Raw genomic sequence first — 22,462 nt, 5'->3', positions numbered from 1 at the left:
TCAACAAAATATTTCAAGGCCATTCTGTGGATGGTGGCAGACAGTGCCAGACAGCTATTTCAGAGTGTGTTCACACCACCGTGAATGGCTGTCTGTGCAGACATGTTTCAAGGGAGTTTGGCAGCCCCAGGCAAAAGAGACCCGTATATGAAACTAGGCCAAGCCCCCTAATGAAGACAATAGCCCAAAAATCGAATCAATCTCATGTGTATGGCCCAAAATTGAAATTCTACACCCAGCATCCAGGCAGTGCACGGAGAAAGAAAGAAAATATGTGCACAGTGATGCATTCTGCGAAGATCAATCTGCTCTTAAAGTGAAAAAACCCCCACATAAAACAGTCAAAATTGAGCACCGTTAAATCAGAAAGTTAATAATTATGCAGTTGTGTCGGGCCATAGTTGGTGAAGTGGTTAAAATGATGCGATGCTAGCACTGCTGCCTTTGCAGGGTGTGTCCCCACCTTTCACCCTATGTCAGCTGGGATTGGCACCATTGTAACAATTTGTCCATTGGGAACTTTGTTGGTATAAAAGCCTCAGTGTGTGTCAAACACATTAAATCAACTGTCTTTGTGAGTGGAGAAAAAAACAGCACACAGACTGGGCAAAACTATGTTTTTGTTGTTGCAAAATGAAAAAAAATATATATTGTTGTCCATGCCGTTGCCCAGAGCCTCCTGGTGAATCATGCACTGCTGCGATTATGGTTGAACCCCCCGGATATGTGGACAATATACGGTGATATCATCCCAGGTCAATACTCAATACTTCACCTTCTGAGCTATTCAGCTCAGCTAGCTGCAGTTCAAAGGCGTACGTGGGTCTGTGAGCTTTAGATTTGTCTGATCTCACTGGGGAAAATGTCCGAATAAATGTCCGGGAAAAACTTGAGTGAACGGCTTCGGGCTTCTTAAGTCAAGTGTGAGCCAGGTAGCTGTTAGCTGTTTGTCAGATCTCTCTGAGGACAAAATGAGCGACTGGCACAGATGGTGTGCTGGGCAAACTGAACTTATGGCCAATGCTTTGAGGGATGGAAATGGGGGGAAAAACCTGCACCAACCAATGATTTCCCATTAAGGAAGCGCTGATGTGGGTCTGAGATGTTGCCCATGTTGAGGGCTGTCATTGTGGATGAGATTTGGATAAGGATGGTGATGCTGCCTAAGACAGATTTGGCATCTTATTCAGCCAACAAAACAAATTGTAGCCAAAAGTGTTTAAAACCGTGTTTATTATTCTTATATTTACCAGTGTATATTAAAACTACACATGCATAACTATTAAATATTAGCAAATGTCAGTTTAAATGTCGTATCCATCCATACATGACGTGATACCCAAGTTTATTAGATCAGTGTCGCAAAATGCCATGATCTCATTCAATTGCTGGAATTGCACATTCTTTAAAGTGCCATGAAAACTATGTTCATTTTGACTGATCTACACCTGATCTACCGTTTCTCCTTCTCCTGACCGTAGTTTCAACCAACTGAAAGCGTTCCATTTTGTCCAATGAAGGGAACCATGCACTTCTAATCCTGCCAGGACGATTTGGTCGGCATGAGTGGTAAAGCGCTGCAGCTCTCCATAACGCTGAAGGGGCGCGATTGTCATCTTCTGTCCTCTTCATCTCGTTAACACCATTGTCAGTAATGGATAATGGCCCGCGCCGCTCTCCCCCACTAATGAACACCAATATCAGCATGCAGGTGTTGAGGATTGATGACATGGCCTAATCACCCCATCTAATTGATGCCCTACCATGCAGCACATATATTTTCCTGATCGGGTCACAGGTTGATCCTGGGGATATTGCACTCTGGCCAAGCAGCCTAATGAGTATCTCACCTCATTGAGTGATAAGAAGCCATGCCTGAGCTAATGGCACGGGAAGAGCCTCTTAATCTCCCACCTAATGACACCCTCAAGTTGGATACAAAATCAATTAGGCTGAGCGTGTTAACATGTGAGAGTGCACGTGGGACTGTAAAGTGGTATAAAGACAGTTTCCTTGACGTGATGATCCACACACACTTAGCTTGAGATGATTCGAGAATACTGATGGGGGGGGTGAAAGCAGAAAGACTGAAGAGAATCTGAAATTGCTTTATTATCTTTTATCCTTGAGTTCTCACAATGCTGATTGAGCCTCAGCTCCATGTGACTCACTGTTGCTGTGTTTCCATCATGGTACAGTTCATTTTGGAATGCTAAAGCCCTGCTTCAGGCTTGTATTTCGACTGGAAACAGTACCTTTACTTGGTAGGCAGGGTGTGGGCTGTGCCCGATGACGACAACAATGGAGGACATCCAGCAGCTCTTCTTTTCCCTGCCCACTTTGTGGCTGTTTGTCTCAACAAGACGTCAAACTTTGTATGAGAATAGACAGCATGCGTTTGCCTCGACTTCCATGGAATATTTGCACTTATTGCAAGGGATTGCCGGTCTAGCTCCACCCTGACTATACTGTACCATTTTACTCATGTACCCCAAGGGAAGGGTGCCAAAATGGAATGGTTGGGGCTGGTTATTTTGGTTCTATTCCTAATGGAAACGCAAAGAAACCTGCACCATACTGTACCAAACTGAACCGTTCATCTCGGTGGAAGCACGGCCTATGTGTTTCTCAGTACAGGCGTGTCTTAAATCTTGCCACACACTGGAGAAACCACTATAGCCACAGTTGTGTATGGCTGAAAATGATAAAAAAGCATGCACAAAAAGTTTCAGAAGTGAACTCTCACGAAAGTGCCTGGAAGTTCAGCACTTTGACGGGCTTGAACTCCTTGTATCATTCTCATCGCATGAAAGATTCAGGTTGCTTTCCGTGTCAACACAACTTAACTGTAATGGAACCTGAGATAGTTGATGAAAACAGAGGACGACGCAACGTTGAACGCCACGAGGCAGGACAGCGTGACTCATGCGCTCCGGTGTCCATCTGGCACCGCTGTCCCTACAGGACTCCTAGGAGCTATGACCAAGAGGCAAACTTTTACTTTCTTGCGACTGTTCATGTCTGCTGCTGACACATTACAGGTGAAGAACTGAGACAGTTTTTGGGTAAAACACGCATCATTAAAAGAGTATGACCCGAGGCTACTGCTCTGCCGTGAAAGGTAGAAAGCAGGTCAACCGTTAAATAGACAGCTTTGCCTCGCGGCTCAGCTCCCTCTTCACCAGCCCCGTCTGGTACAATGACTGCATTAACGCTGATGCTGCACCAATCACTCCATTTCTCCCTCACTCAAGTGTTACTAAAAATACGATTATAAAATTAAGATAAGGGAAAAAGTGTCAACCAAAGAAACCACAAGTACCTGACCAATCAATATCCTATAAATGACTGAATGACTCAACTCCTGACTATGAGACAGCCAAAAATCAGTGTTGTATCTGTATGTAACATTGCAAATGTGGACAATTCAGACAAATATCCAAATTGAATGAGGCGATGAAACACAAGGGAACGTGGCTGGAAAGCTTGCAGGAAACAGAAAAACAAAAACAAGAACAATCTGGAGGGGGAGTGACAGGTGAGAGGAGAATATATTCTGAGATTAAATGATAATGACAATCGGGTGTAACTAATACAACACAGGTGATGACAATTGACTAACAAGAAGTGGGACTAACTGGAAGAAGACGCGAGCATGAATACAAAATAAAACAGAGAGTGAAGTTGATTAAAAGACATTGGGAGGAAGTGTCCAAATAAATGAAAAACCTTGAGTTAAGTCCCCACAAGATATGTTCTACATGGTGCCATTGTTCTTATTTTGACACAGTCCACTCCATGATTACGGCAACACCATGCGACATCATCAATTTAGCAACAGTAGCAGTTCTTGTCTTGTCTCTTGTCTCGTCAGTAGAACCAGGTTTGATTGTCTAATAACAGTATTTAACAACTCGATTACTGTCAGCTCCACGGTGACTGCAATCAGTGATGAGGTCTTTGTCACAGTGTTTTTTCCCCTCCTCACAAGAAGTGCTTTATTGGGTTTGCCAGATTTTTAATCAGGGGTTACTTGGGGTGCACTTAACGTAATGCCAAATTACCCCTCGTGGCTAATGCAAGCTAACTATAAGCTAACGATTGATTACTTTGCTGTCTTTGCTAAAATATCAAAGACAGATGGGAAATACGAGGGAGTGTGACATGCCAGGAAATTGTCAACCTGACAGGGATCTGAACCCAAAATAAACATAGTCTTCTGGTTTGAAAAGAGAAGCCAAGGAAGTAGGATGGAAGTAGCAGTTAACCAACAGGGGGCAGCTGTGCTACTTTTGAGTGAAAGTCATTGGCAAAATTAGCCTTTTTCCCACTTGATTTGTAATGTCAGTGAACATGTCCCATTTTCAATGGTCTTAACAGTTGCTTTTCAGGTCTTCATAAATAGAGCATGATGTTGATTTTGTAAATTATGTTCCCATTTAGAGCAGGGGAGGTCTGTGGAAAACCGGTAGCAAAAACTATCATGGCAGCGATCTAATGGCAATGGCTTCAAAATGGGAGTTTGTTTTATACACAGTCTATAATTAAAAATCGGAACCTTCTCTGCTTAAGCTGCTGCCCCCACGACTTGCCTGGATTCATTTCAGCTAAAATGCCATGAATGAACGTGTTGTTGAGCGAGAGCACTACTTACGCCTCTGTTTTGTTGGACTGTCGCCGGCAGGGTACGGTGTTGCTGACACATGTACCGGTCGAAGGGTCCACTGACTCCACAATGACGAAAGGCCGCTCCTCCAGCGTAGCCACGGTCAGATGCCTGTAATCCGACACTGGCTCCAGGTACGAGCCGTAACGTGGCCACACGGGATACCTCATCTGCAGGATCCCCATCTCGAAGGTCCCCACCTGAAAGAGTCAGAGTGAATACTACATGAACATCTCTGCAACAGGCTCCAGATGGTGTTTCTGATGTAAAAAACAATTAACAAGATGCAGGAAAACTCTTTTATTTTGTCAGGGTTACATAGATTTACCACTGAGGGTACATAAAACCTTCTTAACCCTGCCACAGATACAGACAGACATAGATAAATAAATACTGAAACCGTTTTCTCATATTTCAGTAAAGAAACAAAGGCATACCCATATCTTTTATATCCTCCATTTTTATCCCCACTTCTCTGTTTGTTTTACTGTTATCACACTTTTGTGATTTGTGCGTCTGAACGTGGCGGCAGTGAAGAGAGTTTTAGTTTGGAGACAGTTTAAGAGAAATTGATTTTTGGGTCACTGGGGAGGTAGAGAGTGCAATTATACATCTAATGCAACAAAAGCAATTCCACCCTCTGCTATATCACTAATTTTAATTGGATGTTGCAGGGGGGAAATGAGCATTCAAGCATGATGAACACCTAATCAAGATCTGGAATGAAACGTTTCAAGCTCACTTATTTGAAGACGCCACGACCTGTTTAGCGCCACGTTCCCTCGCAAATTGACCCTTTTTTTCCCGACCGCGAAGTGTTTAAATCACAGCTGTGAGATGTATGAGCGGAGGCCAGCGAGGACCGATCGGGCCAATTAAAACAAAACAATGACACATTCCACTGATCGTTCACACAGTGCTGAATCAGTCGAGGCTATTAAATGCCGCGCTGGCCGCCGTAACTCAGCAAATGAATTTCATGCAGATTTTGCGGGTTGATCCTTTTTATGTTAGCGCAGAGTAATCAGACCCAGTTTGACCTTGTTGTAACTTCTTATCTGTGACTACATTTTGTCAGCACGTGCTGATTAGACAAATGTTCTTTATTAGCAAAACGCTTCTAATGGCGAGTGATTAGTGAAATGACTTTTATAATAGGACTTTGCAAAGTAATAAACTAACAAATCCTGAAATTATATCACTGGTGCAGTTATCCCCAAAAAGAAACATTCAGCAGTTGTTATTCCCAAAGTGACAGTTAAAAAAAAATTACTCATTATTATTATTATTATTATTATTATTATTATATTATTATTATTACTATTATTATTATTATTGTTGTTGTGTTAAAGGTTCAGTGTGTAAAAAATGATTAACATTAAATGGTGAAGTGTACAGAAATATTTTACTAAAGTAAAAGTACCAGTATTTTGATAAAATTTCACTTAAGTACAAGTAAAAGTACCTTGTTTAAAATGTACTCAGAGTAAAAGTTACTTAGTTACTTTTTTTAAAGTGGTTCTTACTTGTGCAAAAAAAGAACAAGGGGACACAAATCTCACATGAATTGTTCGTCATTAAAGGCAAAATCTTACAAATTAAAGTGCTGACAAAATAAAATACGTAAACACATAATGTGTCAGTCAAAATGGGTCAAAGGTCACAAAGGCTTTAACTCTCTCACTCACTCAGAGACCATAATTAACACCAATTCACCTGTCCTCATCATTCACTGCTTAAGTTTCCGGTACGTGATTTATATTTATTTATTTATTTTTTACTCTGTAACAAAAGTGATTTAAAACTTAGAGAAGTACAGTACTTCCAAAAAAACATACTTAAGTAAAATTACAAATTAAAAATGAATAAGTACACAAAAACCCAAATCAATGACAGTAACGTGAGTAAATGTAATTCATTACTTCCCAACTCTGTGCAGCACCCTTCCAATTAAGTGTGTTGGAGAATGTTTGTTAACCCTCAATTAACATAAAAACTTTCTGAAAAATACTTTTTTTTAAACTTGGTGGTCCTAAATGGCAGCCTCAACTACTGCCCCAACTACTGATATAAAGATAAAAGTCGTTTATTCTTTGGCAATAATTAAATTAATAATAATTAAAAAAAAAAACATCAATTCATACTATAAGGGGATCGTGTGATTATGTGACATAATTAGTATGTATCATTTAAGTAACATTACTGTTAGGTGTCACTGCCTCTAAGTTTTCCTTACCAAAGTGAAAACGTGTTGACGTGAATTTTTGGCCTAGTAGCTTCAAAATGGCCACATTTGACAGTTTCCACGTGAAACACATTGATTTCTTATTACACTGCTTCATTATTGGCAGAATAAAAATGACTTCTACTACATTTTTCAACACTAGAGCTGAAGAGTAACATTACTGTTAGGTGCAACTGCCTCTTGTGCTTCTGTTTTGGTGGAAAGTATTAAAAAAGTTTTCCCAAAGTGAGGACGTGTTGACATTTTTGGTCCAGTAGCGTCAAAATAGCCACATTCGACAGTTTTCAGGGTTTTTAGTTAAAACTCAAGGTCATTGGCTTTTGACCAGTTGGACAATGTTTAATTGGTATTTACTCTGGGGTTAGAAGATGGATTTCTTGTCACGCCGCTTCATTATTGGCAGTGATCTGGGAATCTGCAAGTAAACACACCTGCAGCCAAATGTGTGGAAATAATTAACTGTGTGGAATGAATTAATGAACTGTGGAGTTTTTATGAATGTATTGCTTGTTTTACTCGTCTCAGCACATTGAAGAGTGATGTCACTAATCTCTGATTGTCACGAGAAAGTTAACTGCCCTCCGATACACAACTCAAAAGTGAAATTAGAAAATAATTTCTGTCCCCCCCGTGGACAAACTCTTATTTTCAGCCGACGGGATTGAAATTTCAGGGTCCGCGCCGGCCACAGAACGGTGGCTTTTCAGTGCCGTATATCACCGTGCCGGATAACAGTCGTGACAGGAACATTTTCCTTCCTCCTCCTCCAGGACTGTTACTTTCTGTCTCCGCTCTCTCTACTGTCACGGTCTCCCTCCATCATCCCCGAGTTACCTTGACTTGTAAAACGGGGAGGAAGTGGGCGAGGCAGCAGAACAACGACTCCTGGGTAGAAGCGAATTGCAGCAGCTGTGTGTGCGAGAAGAGGACTGTGTGATTTAACTTTAATAAATAAAAAGTGGAATGTGAGGTATCGCTTCATACAGTGTCAAGACTGCGGCTGGTATAATACAGAGGTGATGTATGAATGTCGCGGACCGGCCGCCGTGCAATGTGTTCAATAACAAGGCTGCGGAGAGAGGCATTCAGAAAAGGTAGGATTGATTTTCAGCTCAGAGAGAAAAGATGCCAGGGGCAACAGAAAGTTACACACAGAAGAGGTAAAGACTCAGACTCCTTCGCAATTTCTTTTGAATGGAGCACAGCATTGTTGAAAAACACATTTTCATCCATCAGAGAGGTTTATATAAAGGTCAGGATGCTGAAAAAATGGGTCTGCTTTTGATTGAGAGCAAAACTTTTTTGTTTGAACATAAACAAACCCCATTTTTTTCCCCCCCCATTTAGAAAAACTCAAAAAACATGAATTTAGTTTGAGTCGCGGTCAAAATGGCTTCTCTTAAACATCTCAAATTGTTTGTTTACCTCTCGTGTGGTCACAGCTTCTCATTAGCTCCCAATCTTGATAACATATTGGAAATTCATAGGTAGAAGCCCCCCCGGAAACATCAGTATGACATAATTATCTTTGGAATGACTGCGGGCTGTTTACTCCGAGTGTGATGTTTAACTAAAAACACCTTCCATTCAGCCGACGGGGGGAGGAAGTGATGGCGTTCGTATCACATCGCACCCCCTGTGCTTAAATTAATGTTTCAATCTCCAAACAAGTCAATGAGGCGTCACACCGCAGCAAAGTACCCTGACGAAAGTGTGTGTGAGTGGGCGCTTTACTCTTAATGTTTTCAGAAGAGATGGAGGGCAGGGCCGCGAGAGGCAGCTCTGTGTGTGTGTGTGTGTGTCATTAAGCAGTTCAGTGGAGTTCTGAATCCACAGTTCTGACTGTAACAAAAGTAGCCGCCCTCTATAATCTGTCTTTTTTAAAATATGTGAGTCTCTCACCAATGCTGTCCATTTAGATAACACTCCTCCCGCTTCACACTGCTGACAAAGCTTTGCCTCCACCTTTCTAGATCAGAGTCTAAGGTCACTTTTCCACGATACAGTTCTAGCACTACTTGGCTCGGCTTGAATCTAATCACTTTTTTTTCCTTAGTGGTTTTTAAGTACCTGCTCTGGCGAGGTTCCAAGCGTGCCGAGCTGATAACGTGACGTCGACAGTGATGTGACTGATACCAAACCGAGACGAGTAGAGTCGAGTAGAGCCAACGTGGTGCATGGAAAAGCACCATTAAAGCCCATTTATACTCTCCGTCACTACCCTAAATACCTTGGCCTTTGTGTTGGTATGGATGTTTACGCAATACTTCCTCTAGAGGGCAGTGCCAAGTACCAAGTTGCAGGCATTGACAAACATGGCGTCATGTTAGATATAATTCCGCACCATCTTGTAGAGACGCTCTTTGAAGCTTTCTGACATTTTTAAAAGCCTCTAAATAAACTCTTCTTTGTGGTTTTCCTGATTGATTGGACTATGGGCTTTAGGAGTTTCCTGCAGTTCTGTTTTTCCAACTGTATTTCCATTCATTCCGGTGGTTAAATTGTGATGAGAACGTCTTTGACTGGACTTATATTACCTGTGTAAATTGTGTCATGGTATCTAGACATTGTCAAGACAACCCGGTGAAGTTCACGCTGAGCATCAGAGTGAAGACGACAGGCGATCTAAGGTGTTCAAGTTCAGTCACACAATGCATTCCAGCGCTGTGTGACACACACACACACACACACTGTGAAGCTCACCTTGTCCCACTGTCTCTCTCTGTCCAGAGTGATGATGATCATGGCTGGATTCACCAGGTATCCGTTACTGTTGAAGGAGAAGTCGTTGTGTTCCCAGGTTACGTTCAACATGTGCCTGCAGAGAAACAGACAGAGAGCGAGACGATCGGTGACACAGACTGTGAATGTTCACCTGTTTTTTTTTTTAATAAATTTGTTCTTTGGCTTAAAAGGCATCAGCCAAAGACAGCAATGTCTAAAATATATATATTTTGCAATTGAGATCTCATGCAATGACTCCAACTTGACTCATAGATAGTCCTCCTCCTACTTGACTTGTAAATAACTTGATACAAACATTATGTCACACGTCTGTTTTCATTGGTGACCTTGGTAGAGTGGTTTGACATGTTGTTCAAATATGACATATTGAGCCTAACAGAAGAAGTGAATGTGAGACTAACTTCAGTGGAGATGATTGTTTTAGCGGATCAGTCCAATCGGTGACATGTCATGTGTGTAATAGACAATATAACGAGTCGTTCTGTAGTGGCAGAAAATAGACTCGGGCTAACAAGAGTTTAGACAGAAAGAAAGATCAGGGTTAATATTGTTCAAGCATTTCTGTAATGAGAGCTCCACAGCTGTAGTCTTCCTCCCCCTGGACTTGATGCGTACATTATGTCACATGTCATGTTTTAATCCTTGACTGGTTAGAATAGGCATGATAGCTTATGGCAACTACTGTCATGAGAGATTTTGTTTTGGTCAGACAAGGATGCTCGACTGCAACAATTACCTCACCTGTCAGAAGAGCACATGTTTTGCCCCGGGGCTCATAAAAAAAAAAAAAACATTTAAAATTGATGGGATTATGTGTCTGGTTGTTCACTTTCCACCGCAGCCACTGCAACATGGAGGAAACATTCATCTGCCTCCTTTGATTCCATATTAGGCCCGCGGCTCTGCTCTCTCACCTCACCCGTCACTCCAGCAGAGGTGTTGAAAGCCCACGGGGAGAAGAAAAGCCTTCAGCCCGGTCTGCGTGAAAAGCCCAGTTTAATCTGGAAAATCTGTGATTATCCCATTAGCAGGTGATCTGACTTGTTGGCAAAATCATATCCAATCATGTGAGGACAAATCAGAGAGCCAAGGGGGCCGTTCGTGTTTGATCTGGCGGACGAGCGAGCACAAAGCTAATACAAAGTGCTTTGTTACGTGCCGGCGACCTTCACGTTAATGCGACGGGAGCCGCGGCCACTCACATCGTGCCTGTTGGGTTTTAGAGCGTCTGAAAGGAAAGGCTTTGTACAGTATCACAGCGTTACATCATATTTACCATCTTCACTTTTTCATTGTTAGTTTGGTTTTTACAAAAGGGGAAGTTGTGTCCCCTGCAGCTATTGCGGACTCTGAAAGAAAAACGGCTTCTGACATCAGAGGGAGAGGGCGATGTTTCATCTCACAGGAGGAGGAGGAGGAAGAGGAGGAGGAGGAGTGTCTGACGACGCTCGTGTCCCCTCGTTGACCACTGATTACGACACATTTACACACACAAGGCACTCGCACAGTCTCCTTGAACGACCTTGGCTTATGTGAGTCGAAAGCTGACGTCAGAGTCGTTTTTCTCCGGCTCGTCCCGCTTTCATTAAAATGTGTTACTCACAGCGACAATGAAGAGGATTTGCTTCTTGCCTCGTGGCACATATGGTGTCAGACTACTGCTCAATGCATGATTTAAAGGAAAAGAAGCCGCCGCCGTCACTGTCCGTGTGTGTGATATACAGTATGAACGGGAGGACGCAATTTGAGAGAATGACAGTCGCCATAAAATCCCCAACACTGAACAGATGGGAAGTCATGAATAAATAAACAACTGTTGACCTATTTTTTGCCACAGGTCTCACAGATGATATGATGAATTATCACGGAGGAGTTAGTTCTCCGTGTGACCCCCCCCGGAAAAAGGAGACAACACTCTTCCGTGTGTCTTAAACAATGTTTCTAAGAATCTAAGAAAATGAGACCGTCCTCTGCAACAGAACAGGTCATCTGTGGAAACTCAGCACCTGGACTCAATTCTGGAGATTCTCTGGAGATCGTGTTCGAAAAGCAAATGTTACAAAGGTGACTTATTTGGAACTGCTCCTGCCAGCTTCCTACTCAAATGTCTGGATTTTTGGGCATTCTCCCACATCTGACCTCCAGTGTTTGTCCAATGTGAACAATGTGTTCTGCCTCATGCATGATCAGGCCAAATCCCTCACCTGGCTGGATTCTCCCAAGATTCCCCTGCTGTTGTGAATCTGGGAATCTGTAAAGGCGGGGATTCTGGGAGCCCAAGGCAATGTGGCTCTAGAGGCTTAATGTCACCCCAAAATTGAAAGTAACATCCCCTAAATGTTGGGTTGTATTTTCCACATTTTCCTAACTAAACACCCAGTTTGATGCTCCTACGAGCACAACATCTTCAAATCCAGTACATTTTGATCAAAGAAGACAGCGAAAAAGACAATTACCATACACACTTGCTTGAGGTTAAAGGAGGAAGTCGGCTGGCACCCACACATGGTCAAATTCATGCTTTAATAAAATGGAATTTGTGATTTCTGTGGGATAAAGCCACTCACTTTTGCACAGTTGCAATAATAGCCGGGTGACATTGAAGTTTTTTATACTACTCACAAAATTGATTTTTAAAACGAGGTATCACGTCGAATTTATGATTACAGACAACAAACAAGTCACCGTAAAGTACAAACGAGACGCAAGGGTTTATCTCTCATGTCTACTGTGAGCACCATTAACACCAAGCTACTGCAAAATCATTTTCCCTTTCCCTCTGTAACTCACTCTGCCCGTTTATGAGGACGGTCTTCAAGTGGCTCCAGTGGCCATTTAAGTAAACGTGAGTCCAATGTTTGCCAAGAGAACATTCACTCCCTTTTTTTCCCCCCTTCTTCTATAATGCGTGGATGCATTTTGCTGATCTCTTTGCTTAAACAGGCATAAAGACATGGAATTATTCCTCAAAAACCTTGTCCTGTTGCCTAAAAATGACAGAGTTTCAAACTACAATGAAGTACTGTGAGTGTGGCACAATACTTTCAAAATAGGCTGGAAATGAAACATAATTAATTCAGCTGTGACGATAGATGATAATGTAATTTCATTTTATGAACATTTCCAAAGCGCTTAGTCATACTCTACACACCTTTCTGCTGCTACACGTTCCTTTTGTCATTTTCACTTCATAATGTCTTTTTTTCCCCTGCGTAATTATTGTTGGTGCACGTTCTTTTCACCTTCGTTCCTCATTAGAAAAGAGAGAGATGACTTTGTTGAGTGTGGCCATTTTGAAGGTATGGAAACATCACGTCTCAGTCACTTTATCTCACCTTTTCGACGACCGTTTCCAAACTAAAACTAAAGTCTGTCTAAGGTCTTTAACTTCTCAGTCCCCACACCAAAGTCCTTTGAGAACATTAGCACTTGTATATCAAGGCACAAAGGAGTTGTTGATCCACTGCCGTTTCTGTCGGTCAGTTCAAATATGTCATTCTCTGACTCTGACGCCTGAAATCCTTCATTTCAGATTTACCTAAGTGACACAAACTTTCAGAATAAAGCTGCAGTAAGCCAGCAGCTTTTGTGTCCCTCTCAGCTAAAATGAGAGTTTGGTGCCACGGACGTTGGCAGTTTACAAATGTACTTTTCAGGTTTAAAAAACGGCTGTCTAATGAAGAAAAAAACCCAGCAAATATTATCTTAAGAAAGTGTGCTCTTAAGCTGACATATCTAGGCGAGCCTTCCTGTCTCAGTGCAGAGTGTCAAAACGTCCAAAAACATGAATTATCCTTTTCTACAGGTATAGTGGAAGTAGCAGCATTTACTGAATACTTGAAGGGTGAGTCAACAACATTCACGTCAAATTTGCTCATCAGTTATAGTTGATAGATAGAAGAGATGTTGGTGCTGAACAACTTCTCTCACCTGAACAGAGTGTCATTGGCATATGATGGCTTGACGGGGTTGTGGCAGTCGCTGTGGCCCTCGGGAACGAAGCCCCTCTGTTTACGGAAGCTCTGCACACCTTTCACCACGATGGCCACCCCGTCTCGCACCCGCTTCCTCAAGCTCATCCTCCACCGGTCTGGGATGATGCTGATGAGCCCCACGGGGAAGTTGTCCGGTGGGAGGATGTCCGGGTTTCCAACAGCCAGGCTTGGGATAATCCAGATGTAGCCCGGCCCCAACAGCCCGGAATCGGACGCCATGGCGAACAGGTAATTAGCTTCGTCGTGTGAGCAGTAGACCAGTAATACTTGGGTGTCGATCTGCTGCAGCAGCCTTCGTGCTCGGATGTCGTTCATGCCGTCAGCGGACATGTCGAAGGTCAGCACGTCCTGCAGGTCCCATAGGAAGTAGCTGGTGTCAGAGAAGGACTTGATGTAATCCACGTAGGCTTCGTAGCCCGGGTAGAGGCTGGTTATGACCACAAAGCTGTCCCAGTTGTACTCCTCCATCACCTTGAACATGCCGTTGACCTGCTGCTCGATGGAAGAGCCCAGCTGGAGGAAGTTGGAGCCTTCACCCTGGAGAGAAAGTAGTAAATCATGAGTTAACCCACTGTACAAAGTTTAATTTAATATTTGTCGTGTGCAGTGGTGATCCTCTTTTATACCATTTAAGAGTACCCACATATGATTTGTACCCACATGAAGTAGTGAGTTGCCCAACCTCGAGAGACTATGGCACAACCGTGACAGGAACTGTAAGTGGTTCTGCTTTATTTTCCTATTCCTGGAGCCGCAGGATCATTCATCACTTAAACGCACGTGTCTTACATTTGCCGTGCAAACACCGGGCCGTCATCCATGTGTGCAAATTCAGAGGGATGGCACTAGCGTTGAGGCCAGTAGCGGCTCTATATTTCAATCTGTCTTTTCCACAGATGCACTGACCTTGAGGTGGGATTAGATGTGACTTCTCTGTTAACGCGGTTATTAAAAGAGGCGGAGAAGTGGAAAAATACTTTTTCATTCTGGAAAAAATAAGTAAACTTTCAACTTTTCCAATCACAGCGTGTGACGTCGCTGATCCCCGAGGTCCCTGAAAGAACCAGGTCGGAACTTCAGACTATGAGCCTGATTGTAGCGTAACAAAGAAGATGAATGTCATCTAATCAATGTAACATCATGCAACACATGTAAGAAATTATACTTTTTTTCTGTCCATAACCAGTGGCTGGTATAACATGGGTGGAGGGGGGGTGGTTCTAACATTGTATTCCAATGAACACTGAGGAAATCGTATTCTTTGAAACATAAAATAAAGTGGTTTCTCCTCCAGCTGAAGTGAAGCCGAAGCTTTGAGAGTCTCTGGTGACCCGAGCGACGCAACATTTATTATAAACATTTTCTATTGAGCGCTGCTGTCTTCAGTGAGCACAATGATCGAAAGGTCATCATGGTGTTGTGGCACAAACTCATTTAGTGATTTACCATTGCTTTTTTAAAGTATCATTGATTGCTCACTTTTAATAAGCTATTAACAAATGTTTGTAGGTCATCTGCAAATATGTATATCATAGGTCATTCATAAATCTGCAGATTTAAATGTTAATTAGTTAGTAATAAATTGATTTAGATCAAGAGGATTTTCCACAACCTGCCAGCCTAAAGGTTTATTAATGTCATGAAACACTATCCATGAATGGGTCTGAACCATTTTAAGCATTTGGCTACAACGATAAGAATAAGCTTTATTCTTGCTTGTTCAACAGCCTTTTCTGACTGGAAAGTTTGTGTCAGTCTTTAAACCCCTCTCCAAACCAAAGTCCATAGATAAAATAAGCGATTTTACATCGTGGCACACATAGCTGTTTTCTATCTAGTCTCACTTTGGTGCGGTACTAGTGATATTTATCTGCTGCATATATTCATTTCTGCCTCATACAATCACAGTGTAGAAATATCTAAGTGTTTGTAGGCTCTGCTGAGATCATGTCATAAAATCTTTGACAGTTATGTGCCCTCCCTCCTGACCTTGACCCACTCAGGGGACCGCAGCCCCAACCTCGGCACCAACCCCTCCGAGCTCAGGAAACATCGAGGTCAGGCGTCTTGAGGGTTGAGACAGGCCAGTTGTCTCATTCGGCTTGTCCCCTTATCGTCCTTGAGAGACGTTCAGTGGTCTTGTGATGTATGAGCGTCTCACGATCTCAGACGTCACTGCTAAATCTCTGCAGCTTTGCAGCTCCGACTGTCTGTGCTTGAAACATTTTTTCATGAACACTAGAGCAGTGCTGTTTAATGGAAGCCAGTTGTATTGTAAAGAGGACATTTTATTGATAAATTGGCAGTTGTTGCATCTTCACTTGCAATGGCTGCTGACGCACAGCGTATTACTCGTTAATATTCATATTAATGATGTCAGAGACTTGACTCGGGATTAGTTCTTGTTCAATGTAAGGGACCTGCTATAGACTAAGATGGATTAGACCGCACTAAAGGCCAGCTGGCTACACACATCCATACTGAGTGCAGGGATCTTATGCAGGTTAGTCACGGAGGAGTTAGCAAAGATCGAATAAATGCGCTGGTTTTCTCCTCCCAACCCCTCGACCCCACCCCGCTGCAAATCTGTCGACATTATTGCCTAATTCCTCTACATGCTGCTGCTGCCCGTTCCTGCATCACAGCGTGTTCTCTGGCATTTGCAAAGATGTCAGTGTGTTTACAAGTAAGTTGACAAGAGTTTCAAGAGAAATCCTGTGATCAAAATGAGACAGCACACACATCTGAAATCCATGAAACCCTGTCTCCTATAAAACTATAGAGGACAACTTTAAATATAATTAAGATTTAAGCCTCACCCTCTTGCTTTTTCTTGCAAACGCAACATTGCGCTAGTAAAGCAAACGACTGCAAAAAGGACGCGTCATTGCAAAGATTTAGAAGTGAGTTATACTTCTTCCTTCTACTATTTAACTTCCTATCCTGCTTGTTTTTTTTGTCAAATAACATTATTCTAAGACATTTTGTGAAATTTTGCCAACTAAGACAAAAGGGGAAAAGAAAACAAAGCAAACAAACTTGAGTGTATGTCTTCCATGTTACATGTTTACTAGCCCCAGGGTCCATGAGAGTAAAGCCCCTCGCAAACTGCAATCTCAACAGCTCAATTAGCAGAGAGCAGACTGATATGATCCTGGGGCATTACCACAGGCTCAGCAGCAAATCAAAGCTCAACATGTCAGGGGTGCAGAGCAAGCACAGCACTATCCACGGCAAACAGTCCGAAGTCAGTTTACACAAAAAGTAACACGAGTTCTGCAAATGAAATGAAAAAAATGATCCAGGTGTGTTCAGACCTTCAGACCCCCGTGTCAGAAATGATATAAATTAGAGCTATACAATAATATTTGAAAGAAGTAATGTTGTGATAGTATTTCTGACAAGAATACCCACAATCATTTTCAGCAGATGACTTCAAAAGCTCTTTTCTGGACGATTGTGTGAATTTCATCTGCATAGAAAAGTACAATAATGACTTTTTTTGTATTTTTTGCTCGTGTTTTTGAGATCTGCTGTTGCTGTGAAAGAGCAAGGACATAAGTGACTGGTGTTTTTTCTTGTCCTTCACAGCAACGGGAGAAGCTAAAACTGGAGTTTAATGAATGGGCTGTATCCAGGTACGTCTTTTTATTAAGTAAAAAGAACTGAGCACCAGCTCTTCATCGCAAGATGCTATTCTTTTAATCACATCATGCTCAATTTCAATAGCAGCTCTTGTTCATTCACAAAACATTCACAATTCTATGACAGTTGTTTGAGTCACATCATCTAAAACTCTGTCACGGAGTCACATCGTTGGCCACCAGAGAATTTGCAGAATAATAGAGTCTCATATTTTGGACAGTTCTCGGGACATTATTTTGTAAATAATGGACTCTGTCCAATCAGTAAGCTGCACGTCCACCGCATTGTTCACGGTAGTTACACAGTCGTACATCCCAAAGAAGATTACAGCCACTGAGCAGAAAGCTTAGCTTCTCAAGAGTGAGATTAAATCCAGGCGTATAAAATATACAGATGGAGAAAGGTTGTGTACATTACTAACGTGAGCTTTTTTTTTACCCGTTTTACATGACATTTAGTCTTTAGAGTTTGTGTTAGAAGAGTGTGTAAACTACAGATATCTATACAAGAACCAGTGATTTTCCTCCACTTGGACACAATGTCCTGGCTGTCTGAAGATGACACAATACAGTGATGCTGTTAGTCAGTGTGTGTCGGGGATAGATTTGCACTTACATACATTGTATTGACTACAATTAGCACGAACGCCCTGCACCTGTAGAAAACTGAGAGGAAAATCAAATGTCCGAATTAGAAGAGGACCTTGAAGGAAAAAGCTCATAGGCGCGTGTCTTCTTGGCATCTTGTCATTGCTGTGTCTCGTTTTGTCGTTCGATTGGCTGGCTCTGGACAGTCATTCCGCCAATTCAGTGTGTGACAACCAAAATACAAAAACAACAGTCTTAACTTGCTCGAAAGCGCTCATTTGACAGGTTGATTGGTTTGGAAGGTTATTTGAATGACTCAGGATGTCTATAGATAGACTCGGACTGCATCCAGAAACAAAGAGGGAAATAAGAGACTAGCGTAAGCGTTTGCATTGACGTAAATGTGAGTGGAATTAGCACTAAAGATACAGGACAGAGAGTGGTCCTTTGATCCTCTGGTCATATGACCAAATCACCTTTCCCACCCGACCATGTCTCTCTCTCTCTATCCCTGTACAACGAGTGACTTCTGGCCATGGCTCATTGCTGCGACATATGTCTGCCTCCACCACGCAGCAGGAAGTGCCCTGGCACCGCCTGTCTGTCCCTCCGACGTCACACAAATCCTGCACGACGACCAGGAACAGACACACAACTCCGTGGTTGTCTGCTGTGACAGTACCTCACACACAGATAGCATTGACTTCACCACGTGTGCCTGAGGTGCACCATCTGCATTTGGGACCAGCCTAGGATCAGGGCCTCACGCTCTTATACTGAAAACAAAGAATACTCACCAAATACAATCTACACCTCCTTAAATGTACAATAGCTTATTCATATATTGGCCACTTCGTCTTTCAGATAGTCTTCTCTTACTGGAAAATGACCTTTGTGTCCCTTTGCAACCGGCTCACTCAACCACACCAAACTCCATAGACAAAATCAGCGATTTTAAAACACAGCGCAGGGGAGTACTTGATTCACTGCTGCCTCCATCGGTGAGTTCAAATGTGTTCTGCGAGGCAGCGGTCGACAATCAGATCCCGTGTCCCCATGAGCTAAAAATGCTTATTTTCAAGTCCTTTACTTATGATGTAAAATCCCTGATTTTCTGTGAGGACTTTGGTTGGAGCAAGTGAGCATTTTACACAAACTGTTTGATGTTGGAAAAGGTTCTGTTGTTAAGTTACAGACACATTCTTAAGACACTGTACACTTAAGTTGAGTCTGCGTGTCAATATCTCACACAACCACATGTCCAAAAACTATCACTATGAAATGAGCTCATCCTCTGGCTGAGTTGCTTGCCGTCATTGACTTGTTTCCTCTCGGCGGGATTAGAGAATGATAAAAATGAGCTCTGATGTGGCCAATCAACAAAGTGAAATGTCCCGAGGACAAGAGTCAGTTTATCACCTAATTTTGTCCTGTCACTTGCAAGCACATCAAACTCTGGGCTTTCAGTGATGCGTATTAAAAATGAACGAGGGCTGGTGCCTTGTTGACTACCTTTGACAGCCTCCCATAAATCAGTCAACAGACAGCATCCCTCATTATTGAGAAGAAAAGTAAAGGAGGGTTGGACCAAAATCAGTGCCGTGCCTCTGGTACACAACTTCCATCTGCCAATGTTTAGTTAAATCATAAATAAGTGACTACTTACAACGGTGAAATATGAGAACGCCAAACTTTTAACTGGAGCCAAAACTAGACTATAACAATATTTTTACTGCCAATACTCATGTCACATTCTGATAAATGGAAAGATCAATGCAATAAATTCTAGTTCACGGATGGGGAATCGAAATCTCATCCTTAAACAAGCGCAAGAGCAAGCAAGGCATTTATCATTTCAGTGTTGTTGTAACTTTGCGAAAACAATAACTTGAAACCCCTACACTGTCAGACACCAGCAAGGATGAAGAACTGGTCAAATAATTACCGTATACTGAGACTATCTTGTTGTGTGTATCAGTCGCTTTTGAATATCTTCAGCGCCACGATTATTGTGATGATAATTATGATCAGTATTAAGAACGTGATGTGAAATGTTCATGTCGGGAAGCAGACGAATAGAGTCTTTCTCTGAGACTGTTCACATGAATAATGCATGCACTCACTGTTCTGTAAGACACTTTTAATGCATTCACTAAATGGCATGTATTAATGCTCTCAACTTCTCTCCGCTGACTAATTGACATTCATTTTACCAGCTGTCAGCCTTCACCATTATGCTTATTACTTATTACACATGTTTATTCTGTAATTTAATATGACTGAGTTGCTGCTCCTGTCCTCAAGTTAAAATTGTCGGGGTGTAATGAGCAGCAGGACGCATTAACTGCTGGGTGACATTTCTTTTCATTCCCCCCCCGAGAAGCCGTGCTGTTGGCGAAACCGCTGCAACTTATTTTCTGTAATGATACAGCAGAAGGAGAATCTGTCCACAAAGCCATCGAATTACCAGAAACTTATGTGTTTACTCCTTATTTCTTGAAAAAGTAGGAAATGCCCCAAGACTCAAGATGGAAAACAACATTTTTTGAGTTTTGATCTTACTAAAAAGTCCCAATCCTCAAACCCCGGTACTAATTTTAACAGTGGCTGAATACTTTATTTGTCTGTCTTATACTGGCTCCAATAGACAGATGACTTTCTAATAATTTGGAATATTTTTTGCATTTAAATAATTGTTTTTTAATGTGATGCTGTGTGAGGTGTCTGTGGTGTCCCTCAGGGTTCTATTGTAGGCCCCTTTAAATTACTTCCCCTTCATTTTTGAAATTTGTGTCCAGAGATCCAGATACTTGTTGAATATATTGTAAAATAAGTGTAAATCTTTCCTACTATAGGAACTTAATAGGCAACTTCAATATGCAGAATTAACACTTATAATAATTGAAACTATCCCTTATTTACAGCTGTCAATTCCATTGGGTCCTTACAATGGCAAAACCATCAACCCTGCTCTTTCCTGGCCACTCCCCTTCCATGACCCCGCCCCCCCATACTGACCTTGTATGGCAGGACAACAGCTGAACCTCCACTGATGCCGACGATGGGCACGGCTGTCTGAGTGGAAATGAAGTCCAAGATCTGCGCCACGGCCTCCGAGCCGACGTTGTCCTCGAACACCACGCCATGGACGCGGTTGGTGGAGAGGGTGTCGCAGATGCGGGTGAGCAGTGCCCGGGGGTTGGTGTTGTTGACCAGCACGGTGATGGGGTTCACCTCCAGAGGCAGGTCCATGAAGTTCTCCCGGCTAAGCCGTCCCTTAATCTCAGCCTGGTAGGCCGAACCGCTGAACACCACTGCCACGTTCACCGAAGGCATCGGAACCCCGAATGGCCGTCCTGAACAGGCAGGCACAGAGCACAGCAACGGCAGCAGCAGCAGCAGCGGTGGCGGCCACCAGGGGGAGTCGCTCAAGCAGCCTAGACGAACGCCCATCTCAATCACCTACTGCCTGTAGGAGGAGACAGAGAAATCAAATTTTAGATATTACACGGTGGCTCAATACCAATTTTTTAGTGAGCGAAATGATACCAATGTCTATCTCTACTTGCCCCCATATCATCTTTTGACATTTCTAAAAACATTGTGCTCCGACTGCATGGCAGAATTTTGCAGCCCTCACTCGTGTCCTTGTCACATGATGGTGGTGGTGGTGGAATTCTCTCTTTAAAGGTACATCGTTTAGGATCTAGCAACAACTATTGAACTTCAACAAGCATGTAGGAGCGCCCATGCTAGCCTTCAGTTATCAGTTAAACTCCGTAGAGAAGACCCGCTCTGGTCTGTGGTAATACAAACAAAAAAGTGTAAAAACCATTATCGTAAGATATAAAGGAACTATTTTATACTCAATTTCTGCCAAATGGAAATAATTTCATCTAAAAGCACGAAGCATATATGTTTAGCAAAGCATTTGCGCAATATTTAATGATTATGAATTGTCTCCAATAAGACTTTATTCTTGATTTTCGGCAGTATTTCCCCGACAGACCAATCCAAACTGTTGTTGATTTCTGAAATGTTGTGATATCTCATCTCATCCCAGCTTTTTTTTTTTTTTCTTTTTTAGAGCTAGCTTATTTTGATGACGTACTGGTCTGCACGCTATATAACTAAGTCAAACGTAAGAGCCCATTAACGGAGAACCCGGAGAAGTATTTTTAGTGTTTCACCGTGCAACATGAGGCCGCGGCCAGTCTGTTGCATCTTAGGGAGGCAGCTGCCACCCTACTGCTATTATATTCTCTGGTCCAATCCAACAGATGGTGTCCAGAGTTTAGTGCAACAAATAGAGAACAAGAGGATTTATAATTGTTCTCTCGTGACAGTACTTTTGAAGCTGTTACTTTATTTTTTTTTTTTTGTTCAGAAATCCACAGCATTCAAACTTAATCCGCATGCATGGTTTTGCCTGCGCTGATTAATTCACATCCGCTGTGTCAGTATTATGATCTGTAGCTGTTGGGAAAGTTGTTTTTTTTTTTCTCTTGTCTAGCTCTGCAGCTGACAGTTTAATTATTGTGACATCAAAGTCTGTATTCACATAGGACATGAAATCTTC

General features: G+C 42.4%; 1 protein-coding gene across 1 annotated transcript in view; it reads right to left on the bottom strand.

The window, feature by feature from the left end:
* grin2ca (glutamate receptor, ionotropic, N-methyl D-aspartate 2Ca) overlaps window positions 1-22,462 on the bottom strand; it is a 60,294-nt gene that overhangs the window by 14,602 nt on the left and 23,230 nt on the right. The window contains exons 2-5 of the mRNA XM_058652504.1: window positions 20,902-21,352; window positions 13,587-14,188; window positions 9,615-9,729; window positions 4,655-4,866 (exon numbers count right to left, since the gene is read on the bottom strand). Coding sequence (XP_058508487.1) covers window positions 4,655-4,866; window positions 9,615-9,729; window positions 13,587-14,188; window positions 20,902-21,336 — 1,364 coding nt within the window. The 5' untranslated portion in view covers window positions 21,337-21,352. The remainder of the gene's footprint in view (window positions 1-4,654; window positions 4,867-9,614; window positions 9,730-13,586; window positions 14,189-20,901; window positions 21,353-22,462) is intronic.

The sequence above is a fragment of the Solea solea genome, chromosome 16 (assembly GCF_958295425.1).
Source record: "Solea solea chromosome 16, fSolSol10.1, whole genome shotgun sequence".
In the NCBI taxonomy this organism is placed as follows: Eukaryota; Metazoa; Chordata; class Actinopteri; order Pleuronectiformes; family Soleidae; genus Solea; species Solea solea.
This window is presented reverse-complemented; position numbering and strand designations above follow the sequence as displayed.